This window comes from Dicentrarchus labrax, unplaced genomic scaffold, assembly GCF_905237075.1.
Source record: "Dicentrarchus labrax unplaced genomic scaffold, dlabrax2021, whole genome shotgun sequence".
NCBI lineage: Eukaryota > Metazoa > Chordata > Actinopteri > Moronidae > Dicentrarchus > Dicentrarchus labrax.
The window spans coordinates 33,078,054-33,095,469 of NW_026136721.1; the positions used below are offsets into that span (position 1 = coordinate 33,078,054).

A 17,416-nucleotide genomic window follows, 5' to 3' on the forward strand; every position below is an offset into this window, starting at 1 on the left:
AAAACAGGAAATAGTTTCACATTGCACATAAATTGACCCACTGAAGACACACTTTGTAATGTTAAAACAGCTTGTACATATTGAATAAAAAAGTTATCTGACCATTCAGAAAAATTTAAACCTCCTGTTTATCAGTTTAAGACCCTTTCCACAGTAGGATTAGTGTAGAGCAATACTATGCTCAGCCAATTCAATGGAAATCAGCTCGGTGACATTTCAGCTTGACATAAAAGCAGAGCATTTGGATGCTTTAAAAGAAAACCGTGTTTCCTCAAGAGATGTAAAATGATAATTTCATGACAATTTGGAAAAGTATATATTACTTGCTTTAAATCACAGCCGTGATGTGGTGGAAGAAAATCATTACAAATCATTCACTCTACTACACATATATAATATTTAACAATTGAACTTACCTTTGTTTCAGTACAAGTATGCTAAAGGTGACCTCCTCCACTTATATAAGAGGAGTTGTCCTCCTTATCTTGGACCAGGTGAACAACACTATGTAAATTAAAATGATTTACCAATGAACTTATCAGTGAAAACAAGCTCTTTAAATTCAGTTTGGTTTCAAGATTACTAGCAAACATCCTGGCTAAAATATAGAACAAAGTTCCAAACCAATTTTAAGCTTACTACACAATACCTTTCTACAGTAAAAGTGTTTTTATTGCCTTCATAAAACTTTATTAAAACCTGAACTGTACTTAAGATATTAGCACCTTATTTTAACAAAGATGCAACAAATGTGTATTTTTCTAAACAAAAAATGTGTGAAGAACGGTTTCAGGATTATCAGCATGCTTACTCAAATTTTGACCTTTAACAGAATACTGAGAAAGAGGCCTGTCCACAAATTAAGCCATTCCAAAACCATGGGTATTGCCCAATGCAAAATCCATGTTTTCCTGAAAGGCTCTGTAAGAGGTGTGCAGTGGCAGCTTCAAGCAATTGATGCAGGTGTTTGCAATGGGCAGTTTCGAAGGGGTCGCTGTGTCCTGCTCTTGGTGAAGAAACTCTATTGAAGGTTGTGGAAAGAATTGGTGGAACTGTATTGGCGCCAGTGGCAAAGGCGAGAATTGTCCCCAGCTTCTGTGTTCCCTCTTGATCTAGAAAAAAGCAATACATCAAAAAGTTGATTTAAAAAACACTGCATGCATCACTACTCTTAACTTATGTACAATGACAAGATACAGTGCTTTATTGTTTTTTCTTAATTATTAATTAAGTGATTCAAGAACCGCTTAACCTTCTGCATCTGTTAGATAGTCTCTCCAGAAAGGAACAACGACTTCTTCAGCATGCCTCCTATTGCTACCAACTGGAGACAGATTGATGGTAAAGAGGCTGTCAACCAGGTCAGCGGTGAGCATTGTAGGAGACCAGCATAGAAGGGGGCGGAAACTCTCCGGATGACCTTTGATTTTGTCCAGCACACCAAGTGTCCTCAGTCCATCCCTGAATCTGAGTAAAAAAAAAAAAATTGTTGTGATTGGCGACTGAAGTTTTGACAAAAAAAGTTTGTTTTTACCTATTCACATGTAGCAGATGAATTAATCAGAGAGGAATATATAAATGTAAAATTGTGAGTATTTGCTAAGGAATGAGTAAGGAGCAAATCTGGAATGACCAGATAATATATGAATTGTTAATAAGTAGTTTGTAGTCATTAGAAATTATTCACTTAGTAGACAATGATGATTTACTAGCAAACTGAGTAAAATATACTATATTAATGAATCAGGTAATGATAAATATCGGCGAATCGTCATGCTGACCACTTTCTTCATGAGTTATTCCTGATTAACTATGAACAAGCTGCTGAGCAGTACAAAACTATTAACTTACTTACTTGTGCTCCCACAAGTAAGGTTATATATCATGAGTAGTTACTAAGTAATCCGTTATTAGTTTGTTATTATGACAAGTAGCTACAGAGTTCTTACTGGTGAATTTAAATACTCTGTAGGTAATCATTAAATGTCCAGTGTGTAGGATTTAGTGGCATCTAGATGTGTAGTTGCATATTGCAACTCACCTGCTTCCCCCCCTTCCGCTTCAAGAGTAAAGGAGAAACTGGTGGCCGCAAAATGTGTGAAACACAAGAGCGCCCCCTATGTAGAGGCACTGTTTGGTTCGTCTGTTCTGGGTTACTGTAGAAACATGGTGGTTCAACATGACAGGCTTGATGGAAAGATACTTGCGGAGTCCGTAAATTAAAGCAGCTCATTCTAAAGGTAAAAAAACAAAACGGTTCTTATATTCAGGTGATTAAACAAAAATGAAAACGTACCTACCTACCTACTGACCTATGAATATTATATTCCTTTTCTGCCAATAGATCCTTCTCAATCCTACACACTGGACCTTTAAGTAATTAGAGATTACTTAGTAACTACTTGTATCACCTTAGTTGAGGTTGAACAGAAAGTGTATCAGTGATTAAGCAATTAATTGTAAATTCCGCACTGCAGCTGAATCAGAGTTAAATATGTTTATTTAACAAACATTTATGAACTAATCATTACCTACTGATTCATTAATATAGTATCTTCATTAAGTAAAATTAAATAATTATCAGGTCAATTCAGGCTTTAGAGGACGGAAGGCATGGTCAAGCACACTATATACTACACACACAGAAATGGCCCATAGAAAACACACACACGGGAGTCTTCATGGGTTTCAGTTCCTTATTGAATTGGCTAAACAGAGGATCACAATTTACCTCTCAAAAGGACCACGCACTCTGTGTAACACTTGGAACATCAGGATGTCATCTACAAGCAGATTCTTGTCTTCCAACCTCCGCAGTGGCCTCAGGCAGCCAGCATTGGCCAAATACTCCTCAAGTGGCTGTGTTGTTGCTAACAGATCTTCAAATGTTTTGCACTCTATGACCTTGCAAGAGATACATTAAACAACTAAATCTGAGTGCTGTAATTAAACCTCTTCACTAGCATAGAAACAGACATACATATACACATCAAATTCTTAAACTAAGAAAAAGTTACCCTTTTAATTTTTTCCTGCAACTCCCTATCCGCAACATCTTCTAAAACTGGCGTAGCTAGTTCTGGGCCATCAACAAGGCAAGAGAAAAGAGTTGGGGACAGAAAGCCTGCAGGAGGACCGCCATGTACAAGGCTTACTGCGATGGCTCTGCCTGCAATGAAGTACCTGTCCTCTCTCATGGCTAGAGAAAATTAAATCATTATATTATTTGACAGTCCATGTGTAAAAACTCAACAACAACTTGTACCACCATATAAATTATATGATATTAATGTAAATGTAATAAGTGATTAATTGGAATTTGAGAGAACACATCAATGATATGAGATTATACCTAAAACATACCAGCAATGTCAAGAGCCAAGTTCATTTTGCCTTCTTCTCCTTCAAACATTGGAGATTGGGGCAAAGCTTCCATTAGTAGTCTTAGAAATTCTCTTCTTGGTCCACCTAAGTCAACAGCCTCTTCAGGTACTCCCATATCATCAGAAAACCTGACAGAAATAGTGTGACATGGATCGTATGTCCCTCGTTTAAAACCTCTGATGGCTCCATCCAGGACTGTGGATCTGTTAATGTTAAACTTGCTTTTCTTCTGATGGTTTATTTTTGTTGCAAGATCCTGCAAAATGTCACTCGCTGGCATCAAACATCCTGTGGTCCTTTTGAAACAAACAAGATAAATATAAGTTTGAATACATAAATGTCACATACAACTTATAGTATATTAGTAAGTATTTAATATTGTGAAATGTAAAGAAGTTGATATAAAATGATTTATAATATCATAATTTTGGACACAAAAAAGCTCTACAGCGCAGAGGAATAAAATATATAAGGCTTTGGATACAGGTACAGTATTTGTAATCAGAAATTAGTTAATTGTTGGGTTGGCTCTGCATAAAACATTTGCATCATGTACTAACTTTTCACTCTCCAGGCTTGCTATTATAGCCAGGTTCAATTCCTCATCGTCAGAAGACGTTTCAGAGAGGGCAGCCATTACTGAAAGGTAGTTCTCATAGTTTGCTGATTGATGGTGTGTTGAGGTATAGGCAGAACAATGACTTGCTGGAAGGCTGCTCTGGTAGGGTGAAGTTGAGATATCTTCGCAAGTCAGGACCAGAGTTGGATCAACTGTAGTTACTCCTCTTAATGATGAGGTAGAAAGCTGACTGGTAGAAGGGCAGCTCTCCAGTGGACATACTGGCACCGGAGCAGAAGAACTGCTTGCTGAAATGCTGCTGCGGTTGGGAGATATACTGCTTTGGGAGGTCAAAGAAGAAGTTTGAGTAAATATCCCTCCACACCCAAGTGAAGAGGGTAAAGGTTGAACTGCAGAAGCACAGTTTGGTGGGGACACAGTCATTGGACTGGTGAAGTTCTCTGAAGATGCATATGAGGGTCTATTTTGTGGTAGAGATGAGGAGCGTAGCTGCCTTGCTGAACCAGTGATTTCCTCACAATTGTTGTCGCCACTGCTATAGCCTGCAGTATCATCCTGGGAAAGACATAAGAAAGATATCAGCATATATTTCAGATTTACTAAATGTCTACTGTAAACTGAATAGTACCTGGAAACACCAGATCTATATTTATTATATATTTCTAAGAATTACTTTGGTTTGACATTCAAGGACCAGTATATAGGATTTAGTGGCATCTAGCAGTTAGGTTCTAGATTTCAACCAACTGAATAACTCGCCTTCCAAACGTGTAGGAGAAACTATGGTGGCGCTCTTAAAAAGGCCCTAGAACCAGTGTTTGTCTATTCTGGCATACTGCAGAAACATGGCAGTTCAACTTGGAGGACTTCATAAAAGAGAACCAGCTCCCTTAGTAAATAAAAATGGGAAAACCCCTAAACCCTAAGGTAACACCAACTATCCTTATTTTCAGTTGATTATACACCAATGAAAATATACCAAAGGTCAGAGCTAACTGACAAGATTTAACCTTAATGCATGCATGTGTATGCACCACTTATGGGTTATTATTACAGTGGGTTTAATATTATTCTGCAATTGAATTCAATTATATAACATACCAGAATTGGCTTTGATGGTCTGATGTATAGGGCTTTCGATTTATATATTTTATGTATGAGATTTGCATCCAGCTCCTGTCCGGCACGCAGTTTGGGTGAAATCAGTCTGTTGCCACATGCCATCAGAAAGTCCAGGCTGAAAAACAGCAGGTAAAATTGCAAAGGTTTTAAGAAAAAAACAGGCCCAAACAAACTTTTTTGCACAGGACACAGTGAAACTGATCAGTCGGTGTTCCATTTCCACAACAGAATTTATAATAAATAAAATAATAATTCATGCCACTGTTCATTTCAGTTAGTCATTTAGAATCACAGTTTGGACACAATAAAAACAAATAAAAGTCCGTACCTTACATCAGTAGAGAGTTTTTCTCCAAAGGCATCCCTTATTTGTTCAGTGACAGTGCTCTGGTCCCAGGATTTTTGGAATTCAAATCCATTCAATATATGTCCCTGTTCATGTAACTGTTGCTTTGTGCGATGCCTGACGACAGCACTGCTCGATGGTTTTGGAAGAAGGATGACATCTTTGTTGAAAGTATCGTGATAATGTGTTTTGGCCCTACAAAACAAAGCAGACATATGTGTTATTTTTGGATCCTTTGCATCCTTAATTACATGCCCCAATACTGGTGCATACTAGTACATACAATTATTTGATTCATTTAAATTAATAAGCTGATGGATAAACAACAAGACAAAGAAGGCTGCCCAAACAGAAAACTGCAATAAAACTCCTTTTACTTTAAATTAGGCATTATCTTTACAGGGTTACATTAGTTAAATTAGTAACCCTCTACTGTCATTTAGGAATGAAAAAAAAATTCTGTATTTCTGGTCTACATTCCATTAAACATACTGCATGTTCTGACAATATTTTGATATGGACTGACTGAACCTGCTACTGCTGACAACTCTTCACTTTAGCCACGCAAGCTAGAATTAACATCAGCTCCACAGTTTGACACAAACTAATGGCTGACTAAAATGGCCGATATCATATGGCCAGACTCTGGCTCAAATTTTCAACTGCCATAACAGGACTAAATTTAAATTCCAGAACACTCAAAATACCAAAAGTTGCAGTTAGCAGTTTTGGTTATCGTCAACATTGGTTGATTATGCTGTTAAAAGATATATTATAATCTACTGAAAGATAAAATATGATGGAGCTGGGAGAGTGTCAGCCATGTCTCTCCTCACCTGCTCTATAATGCTCTATAATCTTACACATACCTTGATTTGCCCTTAAGTCAACTTAACGTGAAGTTGAACTATTAACTGAAAATGATAATACCTTAACCACAGCTGTCGTTAGGTTATGTAGCTACCGCTAACGTTAGACACATTATTATAAGATTACCAACTTAACCTTAGAGTGACACAGAGAATCATTTACACCCATTTTATACAAACGTTACTCAAAAGTACAAAACAGCCTTCGATGTTTTCTGTCATTTGAAGATTGTTTAATTGCCTTTATTGTTTTTACTAAGGAGGATTTACGGGTTTTACGAACATGTAACATAGACATTGACTGCAGCCAAATTAGCAAACGAGCATTCGGGATTCAGTAACTTCCAGTTAAGTTACCATGTAACGCTACGTTTTTCTTACCTTTTCCTTTTCCTGGAGCCCCAGTTGCCAAAGTGTTGCTGTGTCTCATATCGTAAAGACTGCCGCAATCCTCCAGTGTGTCCTTGTGTAGCGCTAACGTTAGCTGCTCTGGCTGCGGGAGCGACTTGGGAGTTTCGAGGTCTGAAAAGTTCTCTCATCTCACTTTCCGCCGTGCTGTGAGAAACGTTAGGTCCTGATGAGCTTGTCCTCCGCTGCTCAAGGGACGAGGACAATGATGTGACTGTTTCAGATGATGATAAAATAGTTCTTAATACCCCAATGGCTTGCTGCAGTGCACGGGCCTCCTCTCTCCCTTCCATGTTAATCATGACCTGTACATGACCTCGCGCCAACTTCTCAGCCAATCACAGCGCGATAAAATGGCCTGCCTTCCGTTTCCACTATTGTCCTTCCGTTTCATGTATACTTTGTCTCACACACACATATATTCCTCTCACACACACATATATTCTTCTCACACACACATATATTCTTCTCACACACACATATATTTTCCTCTTACATACATATTTAAAAATATATGAATGTGTGAGTGAAAATATATGAATGTGTGAAGGAAAATATATGTATGTGAGAGTAAAAATATATGAATGTGTGAAGGAAAATATATGTATGTGAGAGTGAAAATATATGAATGTGTGAGTGAAAATATATGAATGTGTGAAGGAAAATATATGTATGTGAGAGTAAAAATATATGAATGTGTGAAGGAAAATATATGTATGTGAGAGTGAAAATATATGAATGTGTGAGTGAAAATATATGTATGTGAGAGAGAAAATATATGAATGTGCGAGTGAAAATATATGTATGTGAGAGTAAAAATATATGAATGTGTGAATGAAAATATATGTATGTGAGAGTGAAAATATATGTATGTGAAAGAAGAATATATGTATGTGAGAGGGAATATATATGTATGTGAAAGAAGAATATATGTATGTGAGAGGGAATATATATGTATGTGAAAGAAGAATATATGTATGTGAGAGGGCCAGAATGAATAATGTCTTGTACGGCCCCTCATAAATTCGCCTAAATTTGACTTGTCAACTGTTACAGAGCTCCATCTATGGGCTCAGAGAGCTGGTAGAACAGCTCAACCCAACCTCAACCCCCTCTATGCATGCACACACACACACACATACACACAAATGAACCGAGCTATATCGCTTCCCCTCATTTTCCGCTGTGCTTGGACCTATTTCTGACATTTCGGTTAGGGATCCACATATAGTTTTAAACATTTCCTCCCTCTACAGCTCACCTTTGATTATTAAAGGTTCAGCTTGTGCCGAAGTTTAGTTAATATTAATATGATGTCTCTATCACACCGTGCTCCCAATAAAAAGGTTCTTGTGTCATATGCCTAAATTTGATGGCTGTACCATTTGGGCAGTCTGTTTATTGACACTAGACAGCCACAGACACTCTGTATAAGTGTACCTGCAGATTTATGAAGGTCCAAGATATGTGCAAATTTATGGCTCAAGTTGACACAAGGGTGCTAAATGCAGAGTTCCCCCTTGATGAATCAGAGTAGCCAGACAGGAGACTGCTGGAACAGGCCTTGAAATATGATAGATGTTCAATGTTTCAGCACCACAAACAAACTCTTGGTGTGCAGCATTTCTTGCAGCTTCCATGTACACATTGGATGGTTACGAAATAAAAATTGTTTGCAAAGGGATGTGTGTGTGAGCTTATCATTTTATTCAAGACATACTTCACTTAATTACTTCAGTGAAGTATGTCAATCAAAATAGCAACTTAAGGCCAACTTTTACTAATATTTTCCTCAGAAACTTAAACAGTATCTGTGTTCATCTACAAATAAATTGCAGCTGAAGTTTTTTTTTTCCTCTTTGTAGTATTTTTCATGTCGTTACTTTATGGAAGACAAGAGCAGAAACACTTCATAAGTGATCAGACATTTGCATCAGTGCAGACCTTTCTAATCAGTGGGGTTGCGTTGATAAACCTTCATGCGGTGATTGGTGGCTTGAAGGCCAACAGGACAGTGTGACCAGACTTAAAAAGGCACCACTGTTGCACCGGGACAGCAGTCATTCAAAGAGATGGGTGGCATGGCAAGTCTCCTCCTTTTGCTGTGGGTTGGTGAGTAGACAACTATCGCACTTATTATAATGTATTGTTTGTGTCACAATATTTGTGAAATAACCACTTTTTTTGAGTAAACTATTTTTATTCAATCCATTTCATATAAAACCTTGTTCTCTACAACAACCAGTGTTTTAATTTACAGCCACCTGGTGGTGGACATTCTCTTTCAGGTCTCACAGTGGGCAAAGTGGTGGATCTGCAAAAGAGAATCATTGGAGGGCACAATTGTAACAACAATGAGCGTCTGTACCATGTGAAATTGATAGCAAAAGTAGATGCGACCCATGAGTCATTGTGTGGTGGCTCCCTGATCAGTGACCAGTGGATTCTGACTGCAGCTCATTGCTGGGAGCCCAGATGGTGAGAAAATTACTGTTTTACTAAAAAACTAGTAACAATATATTTCTTTTCAATAAATTAAATCTGAAAGTCTTATAGCCATTGGTGATGATCTCATGTAATACTAGCATTCCCAAAATAAATATAGCATTGTACTGCAAAAACTATATTTCTAAGTGAGTATAATATTATATTTAGGTTTAAAATCTAGTTAATAATACTAACAATACATTTTATTTATGGCTTTCATGGTACTCAAATATACTACACGTAAGTTAAAATACATTGGTAGATACATAGTTGGACTCGTTTTGAGTGTGGACTGGAATATCTAGTGCTCACATGCAAGGCTGTTTGACTTATTTCAAGTAAATGTCAAGCCTTGTCTTAATTAGAAATTAAATTAAATCTTATTTGGGTATATTTTTAGCTATATACAAGGGAGATATTATGGTGCGTTCGTTTTGTCCACCCGACTCGATCGTTAAGTCGTCTGAGCTCAGAGGACCCCGAGTTCAGTTACCAAGATGGCTACTCCGAGCGTCACACGTAGTAAACATTGTGGTTTTCTACTATTTTAAGCACTTTTGTCTTTGTTGTAACCAAATGAAGAAGTCGTACACCCAGCACTGTATACTATTCTGTACAGTCTTATTATGTGTTAAATACCGCCTCATTAGTTATTTTGTAGCTTGTGCAGCTGAAATTGGCTAGAGACGCTTCATGTTGCTATGACAACAGTGCCGAGTCTTGAGCAAAAAGCAGAGCAGTAGCCACATTAACGTTAACGTTAATCAAAACAGAATATTCAGATATCAAACTGTGAAATATGATTGTGTAATATGTAATGAACATGTGACATCCGCGGTGGGTGCACCGTAAACCAGATAATCACTATAAACGTTACGAAATGTCCAAACTGCAGTCGTGTTGTGTGCCAAACAGAACGCAAAAACCCGCGGTTACTCGTTTTCAAACATGGATGTGACGTCGCTCTCGAGCTGCAAGTCAAAACGAACGCACCATTAGCTGCAGGACTTGCAGTTTGTTTTGAAACTTATTTTAAGAAAAAAACATCTTATTTCAGGTTTTAGTATTTAGGCTTACATTATTCTTGACTTTATCTTGGAACAAAATATCTAATTTGAAGGTTTAGATTTGTTCACATTAGTTTTGTTTCAACCCATCACATTCCATTGAATAGTGCTTCAGATGATTAACATCACTTCCATGCATACAATACAAAATTATAGTCTCAGAACAACACTCAATAAAATGAATAATAATATAGAAACTAATAAAAACTAAAAACTTTAAATTTAAACTATAAAAACTAAACTGAAATTAGCAGCCTCCCTCTGGAAACTAATTGAAACTAAACTGAAATGAAAACTAATTAAAAATCAAAACTATTGAAAAATAATAAACTATATTAACTGTGGACATTAGTTTTGCAGGTATTTGGTCATAAGTCAAAGTATTTAACTAATTCTAACTTGGTGATGGTGATGACATGAATACATAACACTATCTGAATCAGTCTATCTAGTACACATATTTTTTGACTCAATACAGTGGTGTGATAACAGATTCCCCAAGATATTTCTTTTGTTATATCATTAAATCTTACTGCGTGTAATGCACTGCACTGGCGGATACGTTTCTCATGTTATTGTTATATTCTGATAGAAAATAGATACTTTATTAAATAATTTTGCAGTGTGCTTATCTTCATGTTCAGGAATTACTGACCTGTAATAATAAAATATGTGTATTAACAGTAATTCAGTGATGTTCTTCTTTAACTTTTTCTACTGATTTGCAGGATTATAACTGCACATTTAGGAGTGCATCCACGTCAAGGACACGGGAACGCTCAGCAAATGCAAATCACGGAGGATCCTCAGATCTTTACAGACCAAGACAACAACAACAATGTCAGGCAGCATGACATCATGCTGCTGAAGCTACCTCGCAAAGTTACGATCAGACCGGTACAACTTCCTGACTGTAAAAGACGTCCTAATGTGTGAGTTGTGATGTTTTTTCAATGCAGCTGTCGGCGGGGGGGGGGCTACTCTAGTGGAGTATCGGACTGAGAATAGCTGAGCTTTGACATTTTAATACTTATTTAATGATTCTGTTTATTGTATTACAGAGGTGCTACAGTTCAGATTGCAGGTCATGCAGCTAGGTTTGAAGGTTAGTGTTTTTTCTTGTATGTATGGTAAGTACAGTACAGTTTTATTACGTCTTAAAAACTGTTATTAATCATATTTATGCATGTATGTAATAAAACTAGTGCTGGGCAACGATTACAATTCTTAATCGCGATTAATTGCCTGATTTTCGCAAAATTCAAAGAAGTGTATTGGGCACTTTTATTTTAAAAGTACTGCTATATGAACAAAAGTGCAATAACATTTGGTTTGAATACACAACTTTGCACTTTAAACAAATAAGTTGATTTTTAACAGCAGTATTCCCTTTACACAGTAGCAGTTCAAATAGTTCTTGCACTATCTGTGCTAAGTGTGCAGACTTTAATTGAAACGTTCCACTGCTGTGCAACATGAATAAAACAAAATGTCTCTCTGGTTTCATGACAGTCAGAGTATGTGAATGCAGCTTCCACTGTCCATCAATATAATGCACTGTAACTCTGAGGTAACTATGGTTACCCAGCGATGTCCAGTAGTCTCCAGTCACTTTCGTAGTCCTCTCCTTTTCATATAACTTGTAAATTCTTCTTGTGATGGTGCGTCTTGAGGGAGGCTCATAGTGCCGTCATTCGTTGCGATCCTATCTTCCACAATACTAACCGGCCTGCAGTCTGAAGCTATCCACTTTGCTATGGCATTTGTTAGCTTGTCTTGCTTTTGTTCATCTATACTTCTCCCACACACTGCATCCAACGTAGTCTGCCGAAGCCTCCCTCCACTCCCCTCCTGTGACCCATGGTTTGTCTGGATGTGTATTCAGAGCCAGTGAGCAACGGACTTTGAAAATAATAAAAATAGTAAAAAAATCTGCGTTAACACAAGATAAAATAATTGTCGGCGTTAATTAGGCTAATTAATGCGTTAATGCGATAATAACGCGTTAACCTGCCCAGCTCTAAATATTACATTTTTTTTTCAGTAGACTTTCAAGCTTTAAGGTCCAGTGTGTAACATTTAGTAGGATCTATTGGCAGAAATGGAATATAACACTCATAGATATGTTTTATTTCACGTAGCCTATGTGTTCATTACCTTACAATGAGCCTGTAGCTATTATCTATAGACGCTGCGAGTCGCCTTCCGTGGCGGCCGCTATGTTGAACTGCCATATTTCTAAAATAGCCCTGAATGGACAAACCAAGCACTGACTCTGTTTTAGTGCATTTCGCAGCCACCATAGAGTCTCCCTCGTGTATAGAAAGGGAGGGGGAAGCGAGTGAGTTGCTCTCTACAACCATACGGCTAGGTGCTACTAAATTCTACACACTGGTCATTTAACTCTGCATATTTCAAGATGTTTTAATATAACAGAACTTTTTGTTGGTGGAATTACTTTCTGTGTACAAATATAACGATGTGATGTGTTTTGTGTTTCTAGCAAATAAACGCTCATTTTCTATTCTTATTTAGTACCTCCTTATGTACCCGACCTCCAGTGTGCAGACATTAAGGTTGTCACATGTCCGCATATCGTAGTGAACAACGTAGACTGGAGTTATCAACACTGGTTATGTGGTAGGACTCGTGGAGTGGATACATGTCCAGTGAGTAGGCATGGCTTCTAAGCATATATATTTTCTTTATATCTAAATTTTACCACTTCAATATAAATATGTATTTCAGTGTCTTAAGCAATATATACATCTCTTTCACAGGGTGACTCTGGTGGAGGTGTGGTGTACAATAACAAGATTTATGGTGTCCATTCAAACAGTGGAACATATGCCTGTACTGCAGAAGCTGCATTCATGGATGTCTGTGAATACATACAGTGGATCAGAATTGTCACCGGACTCAACTAAACGCATGTCTTTGGTGTGGTTAACTGTGAACTGTCCTGTGATTTAAAAGGCTTTTCACATGTATTAAGTAAACTGATGAGTTACTCTCAATTTGCAATTGATACATTTACAATTGATGGATTTACATTAAATGTTTAACTATCATTTGTAACGTCCTTTAAGACAAACAATAAAAGTGATTCTACAACATGACTGTGATTTCTATAAGGTATTGTCTAAGTCACAAATGTCAACAGATTCTTGCTGTTATACTGTTCTTATGGTAAAAACTACTCTTTCGACTTTTTACCAAAATGTCACACAATTGTATGTTTTCCAATATGTAAATTGAACAAATTTGACCTGTTAATATATAGTGAGTTTATGGAATAACTAAAAAGGGACAAACCCCTAGTGACAATACAGGCTACAGTAATAATCAATATCACTCTCCCGTGTCAATTAAAATAAAATATAGATAAATATAAAGACTCACAATCATTGTTTAACAGATTGTTATTGTTTTTATGGTTTCAATGCCGCTTGGGGGTAGCTGAAACAAGTTCTTAACACAGTTCCCTGCTGAAATCTTCATAAAAAGCTTAGAGGAGTAAGGCAAGCAACATGCAAAGAGCAATGCAAGGAATCAATATAAATTAATTTTAAGCAGACAATCATTATAATAACTACTGGGCAGCATGTTGTAATGTCTTGAAACAAACAAAACCTTCTGAGTTTTTACAAGTTGGGGAAAGTAGATCTGAATGAATCAGTCAAAAACAGGTAGTTGGATAATCAAGACACAATAGACACAATTGTTGAGTACTCACCGACCCACAGACAAAGGAGAAGAAGTGGCCTCGTGACAGCAGTACCTTTTAAATGCCATTAATGCACAGGTCACAGGCATACACTTATTATAATGAACAGCAACAATCAATGTCGAGGACATAAAAACAATAAAGTATATATAAAAATACTTACAAATAGAAAATTAAAATAATAGCCACTGTACATTCAGGACTCACATGAGTTTTGTTCAGATGTAGGGGGCTGGCCAAACTAGCTGTTGCTTTTGGGCTGTTTTCCTTTTTATGTAGCAACATTTTAACACATATTTCTCTGAATAAAAATCATACTGGTCCTCTGACATTCAGTAAAGAGTGTGCAGAACATGTAATAGAAGTCAGTGAGCTCACAGGGCAATGACATAAAAGTATTTCCATAGATTATAGTTTAAGTTAATTTCCCTGCTGTCACTTTGCAGCCAATGGGGCTGTGTTGATAAGCCTTCATCAGGTGGTTGGTAACTGCTGCTGTTGTAACAGAAAGGCAGTCATTAGATGTGAATGGCAGCGCTGACTCCTATGATGCTTCTCCTTCTGCTTTGGGTTGGTGAGTATTCAAAAATATATATTCTTTAATCCTTTACATACACAGTTACTGTGCTCCTCACACAGGATACACAAAACATATTTTGATAAATACGACTGAAACAGGAACTTTGTTTGCATAACCTCCATGGGACACCTTTGTCACTTGGGTTTATAGTTTTACTTTAAGGGGCCATTATAGCATATATCCATAGCCTAGCAATGGTGGCTAGGCTATGTGGTATCTATCTATCTATCTATCTATCTATCTATCTATCTATCTATCTATCTATCTATCTATCTATCTATCTATCTATCTATCTATCTAAAACAACGCTGAACTACAAATCAAAACTTGGCATGAAGCATCAACCCAACTTGAATCAAAAACATTTGTCTGGTCTGTGAGAGCCACTTGCCTGGACTCCTGAGAACTCCTTTTTATTCTACTAAGAGCATATATCATGTTTTTACGGAGTAAAAACAACCCCAGTTTTAACCAACAGTCACCTAGTGCTTCCTTTTAGGTGTCACAGGAAGCACAGTGGTGGATCTGCAGAAGAGAATCATTGGAGGTCAACCATGTGAGCGCCAGTACCACGTCAAACTTAAAGGAGTTGCTGCTGGTGGATCATCCAACATGTGTGGCGGCTCTCTGATCAGTGACCGGTGGATTTTGACTGCAGCTCACTGTTTGAAGGAAGGAAGGTGAGAAAAGTAACGCTTAAAATACTGTAACATCTAATGCTAAACATATACAGACTAATACACAGTGTATACACACTAATATCCATGTTTTGGTATACGGGGAGGAGAAATAAAGATAAAGGAGAGAAATGTGTTCTTCTTTAACCTCTTCCTGTGTATAGCACTATGTTTGCAGGTTTAGGTGTGCATCCAGGGGGTCTAGCACAAGAAGTGCAAATCACAGCAAAACCAGTGATCTATACAGACAAAGACAACAGGTTCCATGATATCATGCTGCTGCAGCTACCTGAGCCCACTAAGATTCAACCTGTAGCTCTTCCTGACTGTAAATATTATCCTAAAATGTGAGTTGAGTCACTCCCAAGTTGTCAAATGCTGCTGCTTGGTTAAAATATGACACTGCTTGTATCCCTCTAGCGTCATTTCTGGACACACAAACAAACAAAGGACTCTGACCCAGGAATCCAAAAGAAAACAATTTCTTTGTAGTAAAGCATGTACGTTACTACTATGGTAACTTCACCAATGACCATAGAGCCCTGCGTGTTCAGATATGATGTTACAGGGATATCTACCGCGCACCATTGAGCCCTCTTTTCTACAGTAGAAGCATGAATGTTTGCATCAAATGCTTTATGTTGATACTTTCCAGGGCTGAGATCGCAGGTCACGCTGCCACTACTGGAGGCCCAAATGATGAGAGGAGTGAGATGATCTTTTGTCATGTTTTTTATACTGTAGTCTGTAACTGCACGGACATATCCACAGCAGAGTGATTTATACTTAAATTGTATTTTTATGTATTCAGTATTTACTTTATTGTTCACCATAATTTCTTTAAACAAGTTCAGTTAAAAAAACGTTGTTTCTCTTCTTCTCTAGAACCCAGTTCATCCCCTACTCTCCACTGTGCAGACATTGAGGTTGTCAGCTGTGAAAACCTCAACAAAACCTTGCAGGCACATTTCCCAAAGGTTTACCAAGTCAAGCAGTATCAACACTGGTTCTGTGGCCAAACACCTGGAGTGGATATATGTTATGTGGGTTAAATATGTGCTCTCCTGTAAATAATAAATCTACTTTTAATAAAGTTGCAACCATTTGAATATAAGAAGTTCAATCACACAATAATTATATTACATACTAAATATCTTTCTCTCTCACAGGGGGATTCTGGAGGAGGAGTGGTGTACGAAGACAAGATTTATGGCGTCATTTCTTTTCTTGGTGATCCTGACAATGTATGTAGAAAAGCAGCTGCATTCATCGAGCTCTGCAATTTAGAATACATTACATGGATTCATACAACTATTAGCTGAGGGGAAAAAAATGTCTACAGTAGCCTATGATGTGTTTAACTGTAAAGACTCTTTCATATTGACAAACATATGAGATTACAGCTCAACAAATAATTTGTGGCTCCTGTGGTGTTGTTTTAACCCTATTTGTAACAATCAGTTTTTAGATTTGAATATAAAAGTGATAGTCACCATCCTAAGACCAGATCATCAATCGATCTGGTTCTATACTGACATTTAAACGACAAAAAATACAGAGCTCTTGCCAGAAATTTTGAAACACCAAGGTCATAAATCATCTAATCCCAAAAAAAATTATCAGCAGAATGTAACTTTTTGTGGCTTCTTTGTTTTTGTATTTATTTATTTTTTTTACCAATTTGTAACAATATGCTTTTATATTTGGATATAAAAGTGAAACTCACTATCCTCCTAAGACCAAATCATTAATCGATCTGTTTTCTGTTTCACCTATGACAAAAGAAAAATACAGGGCCCTTGCCAGGATTTTTGAGAGAGCTGGTGTTTACACTGGCTGCACCAGTCTTAAATCTTGACTTACTAACTGGTTAGAGTATTTAAAAATAAAAATTTTCATGTTGATTTAATGAATGAATTCAGAACTAACTATGGAGTGTCAAATAAGAAAACAGTGAAAAAGTGTGTTGTGAAAGCATAGTCGATAAGCCTTATTCACAGAATATAAATGATATTAATTGCTGCAATGCTTTCCAATAACTGCTGGAATGGAGCCATCATTAATGTTAGTTCAACTTGTCCTTTTTCTACTATGACAAATAAAAATGTCCGCTGTGAAAAGGTCTATAAATCTGATTCATTTTGGAAAGATGAAGAAACGAGACTGCTC

General features: G+C 37.1%; 2 protein-coding genes and 1 pseudogene across 2 annotated transcripts; 2 read left to right on the top strand and 1 right to left on the bottom strand.

Annotated features, from left to right (window-relative positions):
* Window positions 1-354: 354 nt before the first annotated feature.
* Window positions 355-7,280, bottom strand: LOC127354471 (uncharacterized; annotated as a pseudogene).
* A 1,490-nt stretch (window positions 7,281-8,770) lies between these two features.
* Window positions 8,771-13,379, top strand: LOC127354496 (anionic trypsin-2-like). Its single transcript, XM_051384426.1, has 6 exons — window positions 8,771-8,821; window positions 8,998-9,187; window positions 10,992-11,195; window positions 11,325-11,368; window positions 12,799-12,932; window positions 13,044-13,379. Exons 1-6 carry the CDS (start codon window positions 8,782-8,784, stop codon window positions 13,188-13,190), a joined length of 759 nt encoding a protein of 252 aa, XP_051240386.1. The 5' UTR covers window positions 8,771-8,781; the 3' UTR covers window positions 13,191-13,379.
* A 1,115-nt stretch (window positions 13,380-14,494) lies between these two features.
* Window positions 14,495-17,416, top strand: LOC127354486 (kallikrein-6-like). The gene is made up of 6 exons (XM_051384412.1): window positions 14,495-14,564; window positions 15,070-15,250; window positions 15,412-15,594; window positions 15,903-15,955; window positions 16,133-16,290; window positions 16,417-17,416. The coding sequence occupies exons 1-6, from the start codon at window positions 14,519-14,521 to the stop codon at window positions 16,567-16,569; spliced, it is 774 nt and encodes a 257-aa protein (XP_051240372.1). The 5' UTR covers window positions 14,495-14,518; the 3' UTR covers window positions 16,570-17,416.

What these genes read in the sequence shown, in the direction of transcription:
- LOC127354496 (XM_051384426.1), top strand. Translation starts at nt 8,782, where the DNA reads ATGGGTGGCATGGCAAGTCTCCTCCTTTTGCTGTGGGTTG. An exon ending in CCTCCTTTTGCTGTGGGTTG is followed by an intron (nt 8,822 to 8,997) that starts GTGAGTAGACAA and finishes ATTCTCTTTCAG; the next exon opens with GTCTCACAGTGGGCAAAGTG. An exon ending in TGTAAAAGACGTCCTAATGT is followed by an intron (nt 11,196 to 11,324) that starts GTGAGTTGTGAT and finishes ATTGTATTACAG; the next exon opens with AGGTGCTACAGTTCAGATTG.
- LOC127354486 (XM_051384412.1), top strand. Translation starts at nt 14,519, where the DNA reads ATGGCAGCGCTGACTCCTATGATGCTTCTCCTTCTGCTTTGGGTTG. An exon ending in TCTCCTTCTGCTTTGGGTTG is followed by an intron (nt 14,565 to 15,069) that starts GTGAGTATTCAA and finishes GCTTCCTTTTAG; the next exon opens with GTGTCACAGGAAGCACAGTG. An exon ending in AGGCCCAAATGATGAGAGGA is followed by an intron (nt 15,956 to 16,132) that starts GTGAGATGATCT and finishes CTTCTTCTCTAG; the next exon opens with AACCCAGTTCATCCCCTACT.